This window comes from Mesoplodon mirus (genome assembly GCF_964341445.2).
Source record: "Mesoplodon mirus genome assembly, chromosome: 6".
Classification (NCBI taxonomy): domain Eukaryota; kingdom Metazoa; phylum Chordata; class Mammalia; order Artiodactyla; family Ziphiidae; genus Mesoplodon; species Mesoplodon mirus.
The window spans coordinates 38,329,374-38,341,757 of NC_138982.1; the positions used below are offsets into that span (position 1 = coordinate 38,329,374).

General features: G+C 41.0%; 1 protein-coding gene across 1 annotated transcript in view; it reads left to right on the forward strand.

Annotated features, from left to right (window-relative positions):
* Window positions 1-12,384, forward strand: part of ATP13A5 (ATPase 13A5) — a gene marked incomplete at both ends in the record, with an annotated part of 141,408 nt that overhangs the window by 44,678 nt on the left and 84,346 nt on the right. The window contains 5 exon segments of the mRNA XM_082624314.1: window positions 253-423; window positions 2,685-2,833; window positions 5,554-5,745; window positions 8,702-8,763; window positions 10,442-10,589. Of these exon segments, the coding sequence (XP_082480440.1) occupies window positions 253-423; window positions 2,685-2,833; window positions 5,554-5,745; window positions 8,702-8,763; window positions 10,442-10,589 (722 nt within the window).

Genomic DNA, 12,384 nt, shown 5'->3' on the forward strand with positions numbered 1-12,384 from the left:
AAATAAAAACAACAAACCATACTGGTCAGGTGTGGAAAAGATAGGCAAATGTTACATAAATATATGAAATATAATCAAATATATTTGATGCTGCTTTCATCATCAGCATCCCTAAGAACAGTCATCTGACTCATGAGATAGAATTAACAACCAGATTAGCTGCAGTCTGTATCCTTTCTTGAAACTGGCAAGTGCCAGCTCTAAATTACTACCAGAGTTCACACAGAATCAACAAAATACAATCTTCTTTAGGAGAAAGTACACCTGTTACAAAGACACCATTGCCCCACATGGAGAACACCACAGCCTGGAAATCCCACAGTTTAGAAGGCTATCAGAAACATGTCCTTTTCTGTGGAACAGAAGTTATCCAGGTCAAGCCCTCTGGGCAGGGGCCAGTAAGAGCAGTTGTTTTGCAAACAGGTTAGTAGATTCCACTTTTGTAAATTTGGTCCATGATTAGAGGTAGGGGTGCTGGATTAGGGAAATCTTGTTTAGGATTATGGAGTCTGCCACATCCTAGTTTCCAATCAAACCCTTAGTAGTCTAAGTTGCCGCCATTTCCAACTGAATGGTTCGTTGTTAATACCCTTGTCTATGATGAAGGTATACAGGAATGAAGTACGTTTCCTAAAAGGCAAAACTGTGTTCTTGGTTTTATTGTGTGCCCATAGGCTTTTTCTCTTTTCCCTCTATACCCCCTCTAAGTGACTACTAAGAAAACAGTTTCAACCACTATCACTTGAGGACATTTGTTTTTTTCAGAGTTGCTTGCTGGGATGTTCTTTCTAGGTTTTTGCTGGATACCTCCACCTACATGTCCTATCGATGTTTCAAAATCAAGGCATCTAAAAGGGAACTCATCCTCCTCTACTTCCTCTTTCTGTTGACATCATAGCATCTGTCAAGTCTCTTCATATCATCTTTAACTCTTCATTTCCTCCCATACCAAATAGGGTACCACATCCTATAGATTCTGCAAATACTTCCCGCATCCTGTCTCCCTCTCCTTCATCCCCATGTCTGGTGTTTTATCCAGGCCATCATCATCTCCTGTCTAAACTATTCCTACAGAAATATTCATTTGACTGTTTCCCTTCAATTTTCACCTTACATATTTTTTCTTTTATTTTTGTTCAACCTTTCTCTAACCTATTCCTCAGTCTGTCATCAAGTCATACTTCTAAAACACAGTTTGAAGCAATTCATAAATACCATGCTCAAAACCTTTTCAAGACTACCAATATTAGTCCCACTCTTTCACATGACATTACAATGCCTTCCATGATCTGGTCCCAGCTCTCTGTATTCACCACTGACCTATGTTTCTGTCACCCGACACATTCACAGATCCAAAACACATCTTGTGTTTTGATATCTCTATGCTTTAGTTTAGTCTGTGATTCAATTGTACTACCTGATTTTTTTTTAATTAAAAATATCTAGGTTTGAGTTTATTTTTTTTGCTCAAAGTAGTCAGTGGGCATGAGAACGTCCCTCCAGCTGCTGCTTAAGCAGAAGCTAATGGGTGAAGATCATGGGAACCCCTGGTCTGAGCTTGTAAAATGCTAAGGCAACAGGTTAGGGGAAACTCTGCTTCTTTCCTTCAAAGCCTGCAAAGCCATGTTTGAGGAGATGAGATGTTCATCAAGCAGTGGGATTAAGGCATGTTTTATACTTAGAATACTGACTCATATCTGGAATATATAGTATTCAATCTTTTTGCCAATACTTTAGATGTTAATGAGTATCTACTAAGTGCTATGCACAGAGGGCTAAAGAAAAAAATTGTGAGATACTCCTTGCCCTTAAAGAAGATTATGATCTGGCACAAGGGACAGATGGATTTATAGCTAACAAAACACAGAGCAGTGAGAGATGTCATATGACCAAGTGTTACAGGGACTCCAAAGAGTGGGAGAAATTGCTTTGGGTGTGAAGTATGGGAGTAGAATTCTGGAAACACTTATTCAAAGAGGTGGCATTTTGAGCCAAACCTGAGAGGATGGGAAGGATTTAGCCAATCATATCAGAGAGCTGGAAAGATAGGCTAATTTGTGTCTATAAAACACAAAGGAAGGAACGCATAGGGGTCTTCTGGGACCAGTGAGCAGTTAAGAGATAAGCCTAGCAAGGCAAGAGTATATCAAATAAAAGGGGAACCTCAAATGCCATGCCTAGAAATTTGAACTTTATTCTAAAAAGTGCGGGGTCTGGAAGGTTTTTGAGCATAAGAATAACATGACCAGAGGCATATAAGGTTACTTGTCTTGTGCTTTACTTTTCTCCTTATTTTTTATTATTTTCAACACATATTTTTGCTTTAAAGTCTCTTTCTCTTAGCAGCTCATGTTCTCTGGTCATTGCATTCGTCAGCTCCTTGGCCTTCTTTTCCTCAGCCCCATGTGTGAATGGGGGTAGGAGGATTACACTGTGTGAACCACCGAAGCACTGACTCCCAGACCAAGAGAAATTGAGCAGGGCTAAGTGAATGCAATTTATTGTTCCTGGCAACTTGGAAGAACAATAAATGTAAATACACTGTTAGGTCATAGCAATGCTGTTTTAATTCCATATTCTATTGACACTATTAGCCAATCCTTAATTCCATGCAAACCATTTTTTTGGTTTTAGGGGAAACTGTATTAAAGGACCTTACTCCACTTGTGATTATCTTTATGTAGCTTACAATACAGCTAAAGGGGACTTGGTGAGATCCATCCTCTACCCCCAGCCTCTGAACTTCAATGATGCCTTCAAGTTCATAATGTTCTTCGCCTTCCTTGGAGTCAAGGGTTTCTCCTATGCGCTTGGTGTATATATGTACCATGGAGTAAGTACTTGGGGTAAGCCTTTTTAATAGCATAGCTTTCTCAAGGAACTTAACCTAACTCAAAAGGGTTTCCTCTAAGTCCCATCATTCTGAATCAATATCATCCAATAGAGCTTTTTAGGATGATGAAAATATTCTATATATCTACACTGTCCAACTTGGTAGTCCTTAACTATATGTTCATTGAGCACTTGAAGTGTGCTTGGTGTAATTGAGGAAATGAATTCTCAGTTTTATTTCTTTTTAATTAATTTAAATTTAAATAGCCACATGGGATTAGTGGAAATTATATTGAAAGGTGCAGCTATCAAAAGCTGCAAAGTTCACGGCTCCTTTCACCACTTGGATGGGAGAAAGAGGTTACTGCATGTGTGGCATTTGTGATATCCAAGGCCAAATAGCTTCAGAGAAAATACATGTTTCTCAAGCCTGATAGGATGGGGAAGATTCAGTGAATCAGATCAGAAAGCAGGAAGAATATACGAATTTGAGTAAGCAAAATGCAAAGGAAGAAAAAGCACACAGGGTTTCTGGAACCAGAAAGCAATTTAAAGATAAGTCTAGCAAGTAAGATTAGATCAGACTGCAGGGGATCTTGAATGCCATGCCTAGAAGTTTGGGCTATTTGAGAGTGTTGAAGTATGTGAGTGTGTACATCGTCCAGGGAATACCCAACATACCATACAGTCAATGAGTTGCCCTGTGTTCTTGTTAGGTTCTGAGATGAAATTAAATGTCTACTTTTACAGAGCTGTATACTGAATGGATCTCCACTTCCCTTTTTAAGCTTCACGATGTCTGGTTTCATTTGGATGTCTCTCTGAATAGTTGTAATGGCTGTAGAGGAAAGGTTGTGATAAATGACTTCTGAGGTCCTTTCTGGTGCTGAGATTCTGATTCTGTTATGAGCCGTGTGGTCTGTTCTGTAAGATATGCTGGGATCTTAGCACTGTGGGCTTATAGGGGAGAATAAAACATTGTGAATAAAAGGATCCAAACACAGGTATGAAACTGGGGTTTGGTGGCCTCCTTACAATGCTCAGTGATGACATAGAAATGTTTGTGTGTTGAGTGGGGGAGAGGCAAAGACAGTCACAAGAATTTCTAGGCAATGTTCATGCTCAAACTTGAGCTCTGCACAGTCATTTCAATCTGAAATAAGCTCCCAGGGAGCATTTCTAGGGGAAGAGAGGGCAGAGGCCAGGGAACTTTGGCAACGGGAGAATGGAGCTTGGAAAGAATGAGGCAGAATGTCGAAGCCAGTGGGGCTGGAATTTGAGGCAGTGTGCCAGTTTCATCTGGAGAGCAGGAGCACTGAGCAGGAAAACCAGCAAAAAGCTCTCTCTTATGGACCAGGAAGCCCTGGCAGTGGATTGGGTATGAAGGTTTCTTGGTCAGGACTCAACATCCAATACACACCAAAGCAGTGTACTCATTGCACACCCCATCTTCTTGTAGGTCAGAACCCATGGACCTGTTGGCTGCCTCTATCTGCACTGGTTGGCTGCCTCTATCTGCACTGGCTCAGCATTAGGCAGGGATGAGTCCTCAGGGTTAAAACTGCTCTGTGTCTGGGATTGGGAAAATCAGGGAATGATGGATTTTGCAATAAACTAGAATTGGCCCAAAGATGTATCTAGTAGCCATTGCTACTGAACTTGAATCTGTGTTTCCAATACTGAAAAGAGAACTTTATGGCTAAAATTATGGTAATGTCATGAAAACCTAGGCAAGGTTGTAGAGGGAAAGCCCTTAATCAACAGAGCATGGGAACATTAAGCAACCTATGATTTGATCTTGGCCCCGCCCTTATTAGTCCTGTGAGCCTCGGTAGATTTGCCTGGAATCCTGACTCCATGAGACCTGGCTTGATAATATGACATACCAGTCACACATTTGTGCTCTCGAGTTGAATAGACTAGGGTCTACATCCTCACCATTTAACCAGCATGTGGCCTTGGGAAAGCTGTTTAATTTTTTAAGTCTCTGTTGCCTCTACCATTAAATGGAGGAAATAACAGTATTTACATCACAACGTGGTTGTGAGGGGTAACTAAATAGTGTATGTACACAGTGCTTGTCCCAGCGTGTGTGTCCAGGGAGAGCAAGCTATTTTTATTATTGGCTTCCCCAGAGCAGTTGATATACACTGAGAAGTTGGCAGAGTCTTGGTCCTAGTTTTTATCAGGTCACCATGCATTCAGTGTATGTGCTGAGCACCTCCTCTGTGTCAGAACTGTGCTAGGCTCTGCATCTGGAGATGAGTAAGATGAATTCCAAGGTGACTTCAAAGATGAAGAAGGCACAGCTTCTGTGCCTGAGGAGTTTGTAGGCTAGTGGGGGAGGGAGATTCATAAGCCTACAGTCAAGCCATGTGTGAAATGTTACAACTCAAGACTAGGCCCGGTGCCCAGGAGTCCAGAGGCTGTGATGAGCAGAGAAGGGGTGGCGCTCTGGTTGGAGGGAAGGCTCAGTGGAGAGAAGCAGGGTCAAGGACAGTAAGATGTGGGGTGGTGATCCAGGGTCTCCTTTGTTTTGCGGTGGAATACAATTTGTTGATTCCTCAGGCACAGCCAAGAGAACGTTCAGTCCCACCAAGACAGCCAGATCACAGTGATTATTCTGAGCTTCTAGAACCCCAGTGGTGCAGCAGGAGATGGTGCCAGGAAGGGTTCTGGCCCTCTCTGCCAGGCCAACCTGTATGCCCCTCCCCTCCCCAGGTCTCTCCAAAAGATACTGCAACCACGGTCCTGCCCCCCCTCTCCGTGCTGTCTCTCCTGTGTTGCCAGCCGCCCTCCCTGACCACAGGCATCGTGTATGCACAAAGGAAGGTGAAGAAAAAGAAAATCTTCTGTATCTCCCCACAGAGAATCAATATGTGCAGGCAAATCAACCTCGTGTGCTTTGACAAAGTATGAGCTAAACTTTCCAGGTTGGAGGTTAAAGATCTCAAGACACAGCCGAGCTGGGAAGTCTGTCTAGTCCAGCACCCTCTTGGGACAGATGGGAACACGGAGGTCATGAAGGTCACACAGGAAGCTAGTGTGAGATCACATTCTAGAAGCCCGCTTTCCTGAGTCCTGAGGAAGTGGTTTAGCCATCACATCATGAATTTCTTCCCTGTCAAATTTAATATTTTCGTGCCTATTTTGGGATTCAAAACCGTCTCTTACTGTAATAACTTCCAGGTGGAAGTGGCATAGCTCTTACATTAGTTCAGTTCTATTCTTTTCTAGTTTCCTTTGACAAAGAAGGCCCTGTAAGGTTAACTTAACAGTAGCTTCCTTTTAGATGCAGGGCCAAAGAACAGCCCCCAATAGGGATTCCTGTTACTTACCCAGCAGCCTCCCCACTGTGTGAATATAGGAGGGAGATTTAGAAAATGCGTTCATTACTTATCTCTTTCTAACACTAATTTTTTCAGAGGTGTTTCCATCCCGTAGAAAGCTTTTCCCTCCACATCCTCATGTGCTCCTTTACTAGGCTGTCTTAGGGATGCTCAACAGCAGATGTGGCCAAAATCCATATGTCATGATGGCATCTTATTGTGCAAAGGACTCTTGGTTGGGAATGGGCAAAATGAGAAACTAATCCTGAATTTGATACTAAGTTTCCACGTGGCTTTTTAAGATAAGAAATTTGAACTACAATGATCTCTGTTTCTTTCTAGCTTTAATATTATAAAACTCTACCAACATGATGTTGAAATAAAGCCCTCCACAATTAATTGAATTTCCATCTAGTGTTATTTCAATTTAGAAGATATTCACCACTGGGCTTCTGAGTATATTTGTTCCCGTATATTTCTAGTTTATGTTGGTTTGTTATAAGTTCCTTAAAACAAGTTCTCTCTTCCTTTTCTATTCAATTCAGCCCAAGCCTGGGCTAGTATTTACGCTAAGTTTTCTTTTTCTATCTTATTCCTTTTAGAACAGCAACTATAATTTAGTTTTTTTTTCCATTTATGTCTAGTTTTATTGTATAAGGGTCATTTTCACATAGAGAAATAACATGGTCCCATATCTCTTTTGCTGCAGTATCATCTCTGTTTTCATGTTCAAGATATTGATGTTTAAAACATAATCTAATCATCAGAAAAACATTTCAGTTTGAATTAAGTTTTTGAAATGGAACAACTCAAGAGCATTTGGAATCTAAACACACATGTTGGGGTCCTTATAAAATACAGGAGGGAAATGAAGCAGATAGCGTTTTATTTGGCTTTTTGTTTCGTTTTGTTTTGCGGTTTTTGTTCTTGAAGGAATAACTAACACAAAGGCACGTTAGCTCTCCATGAAGTCCAAATGAATTGATGAAACAAACATTCCTTACTTCTTTAATCCAGAAGCCCAGTACGGACTTTGTCTCTCCACATGCTGTGCAGAATTCATTTAACATTTGTCATCTGGTGGAAGTCTTCAGATGGGCTGGATTCCGGTTCTTTCTCTCCAACCTACAGGCCCCTAGACCCTGGGGCTGCTCATTTCACCCCTAAGCTGAGAATGTCTCTACCCTATTTACTCAGTTGTAAGAAGTGAAAGCATTGTAAGCACTTCACTATAAAGCATGATGCTAATGCTATATGCTGTAATGATAGAAGATACCATTTGATAGAAAACTAGAAACTTCAGTGTCTTATACTGAGATGACCTTCAAGAAAAATAGTGTAAGAGACCTGAGTGTCAGTGTTGAAGAGGATATTCCCTAGTGCTTGGTAGTGTTCTGCTTGGCCTTGACAGTGCTGAGGCAGCGGTAACCACTTCCTTACTCGGACTGGGTGTTGAGCAGGCCTAATACAATTGGCCTACTGAGTAAAGACACTCGGGTTTGTAATTAATAACTGACTGTGAAGCAATGAGCAAATCAAAAATGCTGTGATAGTACTCAGTTCCATTTTGCTTTCTCTGTTACATTATCTGTCAAATACTTTCACATAGTACAGCAAATCAACTCTCTCAACCATTTTCCTCTTGATCTAACAGTAAAACCCATTCCTGGGCATTAATTAATATTTATTATTAGCACTTTACTTCTCTCTGTAACCTGAAAGCCCTTTATCAACATTTCATTATCAATCTGGACAATCACCATGTCTCCCATATTTTTAGGAAGATAGCTGTGAACCAGATGGCAGACTGGGAACTAAATAGTCTTGCAAAGAAAGAAAAAAATTCTGAGCTCTGGTTTAGAAAGACAGCAGGTGCCAACTGAAAAGTCAAACTCAAGCTGGCTTTTGTTGGATTTCTAGCCACTGAACCTCTCTCATTCAGCAACAGCAAGGGTCACAACAATAAACAAACAAAAACAAAACACTTGCATTTTGTACTAATTAATGACTAGACTCACCTAATTTTCAACACCGTCTTTTGGGAATCATTTGTCACATGCTGAATCTTTCTTTCAGGTGCTCTTCTCTGACTTAAAATTTGATGTTTACCAATAAGGGCTTGGCCAATATTTTATAATTAGTATAAATGGAGTATAACCTTTAAAAATTGTGAATTACTATATTATACATATGTAACTTATAGAATATTTTACATCAACTATACTTCAATAAGAATAAAATATAAAAAACAAATTTAATTTAAAAAATAATCTTTGAACAAATGGAGAATAAATTTTTTTTTAAATCTGTCTTGGAAGAAAAAAAAGAAAGCTAATGGAAAACTGAGTATCACATTTACTATAGATAAACACAATAATGAAAAAAAATTTTTAAATAAAATAAACACATTTAATTTTAAATAAAAGGGCTTGGGACAACTAAATATACTGTAATTTCTTAGTAGCTTGGGTTTTGTGTAAATCATGATATAATTAAAAGCTCTAAATCTTCTGCTAAAACCCATTCTAATTATCTTGCAGACTGGCACTCTTACAGAAGATGGACTGGACCTCTGGGGGACTCTTCCTACTGCTAAAAACTGGTAGGCCCTTTAGCAAAGATGGAGTGTGTGATTGGTGGGGCTACCCAGGTGACACTTCAATTCATCCTTCTTGTGTTGAGGGGTGAATCTCACATAAAAATATACATAATAATTGGCTGGTACCAGCTCCCCATTAGTCTAAGGTGCTAAATTAAATGAGTTCTAAGCTCAGAATCAGACAGGGAAAGTAGGTCTTCAAACTCCACATGAAAAATGGAATAGAATAAAGTGGATGATTAGGTAGTTGAATGAATAAAACAAAAAAGCAAAGAGTGAAATCAGGACTATGCTTAACTAAAAACCGCACAGACTTCCTGGGCGGCTTGTGAGGTAGGAAATCCAGAAAGGAAAACCTCCATCTCCCCCCATCATGGAGTTCACACTCTAGTGGGATAAAAGTTGCAAATGCACCCATCTTCAATGTACTACACAGGCCAGGAAAAGAATTATGATTAAGGTACAGATATCAGGATACAGAAGAAGACGTAATAAAGACTGCTTGATAAAAAAACAAAAAAAAACCACATTTCTGATTTTTATAATAACATAGTGGATAAAAGGTAGAAATTCATTTTGAAAATGAATGGATCAAGGAATACCACCTGGAGGAGATAGCATTTGAGATAGGTTTTGAAGGGGGAATGGCTAGAATTTTTACAGACATGGTTTAAAAACTGGCACTAGGGAGTGGAGAGGGCAATCACATAAAAACTACCCTAGAACAGAACTAGAGACAGGAGAGACTGCCCATCTTCACAGACTGCCCCCGAGCTCAGTTTCTTGCAGGGCTGGGACCTGCCTTCTCAGTCAGAGTGGAGATACCTCTGCTCTTAAGCTCTGGGTACCCCACCTGGGCTCCAAACTCTGGCTGAGGCTGCTGTTATTGAAGGAATCATGCAGGGGCTCTCCAGGATGGTGATGGGACTGGATGCAGCACTGGCAAAGGGAACAGCAGTCAGGCAGTATGACATTGCAGAAGATACCTGGGTTCTAGCCCTATTCATGTGTCTCTGCTTCTGGCTGTTCCGATGCCCAGGCCAGGCCTTTGTCCAGACAGGTAGGGCCTCTACTGGCCAGAGTAGTGAAAGGGGAAAGGGATGTTAGCAGTTTCCACTCCTTCTCTCCCTCCCTTGCCCCTGGTACTCTGAAACTTTGGGGGAAGTAGAAACCACTAGAAACAATTATTATTCAGCTCTAAGATGGGAGGAGAGAAGGTAAGGCAAGCCAGTCTGCTGTCAAATATAGGCGAAGGCCAAAGGGCAATTAGTGAGAACTATTTGAGCCCATGCCTGCTTTTACTTGAAGAAGAAAGGAGCCAGCAGGCAGGCTTCCTTTCCATTCCTGCTACCCCATTGGCCTGGAGACTTCTTGCCTGAGTTGGGAGGCTTTGCAGAAGCAACTTTGCAGTTCGCAGATGTCAGCTCTGAGCCATCCCACAATGTGCCCTCCTGCAACACTGCCACCTTGTGGGCTGGCGACAGGCAACCTGACAAAAGCCCCTGTGATTATACCCAAGTACTCTACTCGGAATTTATCATACAGGGCATGGGGAGCTATTGAAGCTTTTGAGCACAGGGATTAGGTATTATTGAAGCTTATGTTAATAAGATTTTAAGGGGCAGGGTGTGCAAAGTGATTTTGTTGAAGATCTTAACTTACTAATGATCTTCTCTACCAGTTTCCAGGAAGTCCACAGCTTTGCCTCAGGCAAGGCTCTGCCCTGGGGCCCACTGTGTGTGGCCATGGTCAGCTGCCACTCTCTGATCCTTCTCGACAGGACCATCCAGGGAGATCCACTGGACCTCAAAATGTTTGAGGGCACAGCTTGAGTAAGGTGATTATTTCTTGGCTCTACTGAATGAGGAAAACTGGAAGAAATACTTACTGGGAGTGCCAAGGCATTTCTAACTTTGGTTGAAACCCAGAGAAGATTCATAACAATATGAGAATGAGGGTCTGATCCTACCTGAATTTCCCAGTCCCTGCTCCAAGACTCTATTAACTAGTGCAGCATGAAATAGGGTTCCATGATCAAATAAATTTGAGAAGTGCTGTTTAAACAAAGTTAAGTTGATTTCTTTAGGATTTCTTTAATATACTGTGGTGCATTGTGAATACTCAAGAGGGAATACAATATGCAGCATTTACTAAACCTATTTCACCACAGAAAACCTTGACAGGCCAAAACATGGTACAAAACACTCTTGGAGAAACACTAGTCTAAAGCAGTACTATTAATACAGTAGCCACTAGCCACGTTGGCTATTGAACACATGAACTGTGGGTATGCATCTAAGGAACTGGATTTTAAATTTTATTTATTTTAACTAATTTAAATTTAAATAGCCACAAGTGTCTGGTAGCTACTGTACTAGACAGTATAGGTCTCAAAACCAAAATGGAGGTCCCTCAATCCAATGGGTTCGGTTTCCTGAGGTGAGTGTAGATGACAGCTGAAGGTTATAAGACCCCCCTGGTGACTGTCATGACACAGTGGGAAAACCTCTTGACTCTGCCACTCTCTAGATGCAAGACCCCAAATCCAGAACAAGATTCTGAGTCATTACCTCATCTGCGCATTTGGATAATAATGCCTCCTTCAGGAGCATGTTGAGACTGTGAGCCTGAAGGGGCTGCATGCATTGTAAAGGGTCCAAACAATGGAGAGTATTCATTCATTCATTAGTTAGTTAATTAACTACATTGTTCTGCCTTCCAAAGAAATGTTCTAAAGCTACTTACAGTGACACATAAAATACAGGACAGCATTTAAACAGAGTTGTAAAGGAATGAAAACAAACGATTGTAGGGACATGGAGAACACCTCACAAAGAGGCTAATTCAAAGATTTATTGTAGGAAAATTGTAGCTTTCTAGAGGCCAAAGTAATAAAAGGCGAAACGTGGTAAACAGGGAAATTTCTGATATCAGTAAATTAAAATGAGAGCATTTGCTGTGGAGAAATGCTTGATATTGTCGACTGAAAAAAATTCACAACCTAAAAGTTGAGAGTTATGTTTTATTTGGCAGACAAAACTGAGGACTTAAGCCCAGGGCACAGTATCTCAGATAATTCTGACGGACTACAGGAGGCAAGTTGGGGGGGAGGGGGAGCCAGGATACATAGGAGTTTTTGCAACAAAGACCAGGTAGTCAAATCAAAAGATTACTGTTAATTAAAGGCAACCAGATATCTCAAGTTAAGGAATTTAGCACTTTTCTATGTATGGGAAAATGCAAGAGTCTGGGCTCACTGAAATCATTCCTTTGATATACACCTCAGCTCTCTGGGGCCAGTATCCTGTGTTTTCTCATCCTGAGTCTCCTCAGGGTGCACTGTCGGGGGTGCCTGCAGTGGCTGACTGCTAGATGGCAGGCATCCTGTTTCTATCCCAAGTTCCCTGAGGGCTCACCATCTAGGCAGCTGTAATGTGATGGCTTGATGGTTCCAGTGTCCTTTGTTTGCTGATATGGCAGGAAATATTTTTTATTCACAATATAAGGGCAAGACTAAAATCACTTTTCTGGATCTTAATGGAGAGGAATCAGTGTAATTTTTATAAGCAAGGTCCTTACCAGCATCATTGGTGCTGACACAGTGAGGAGTTGCACATGGTCATT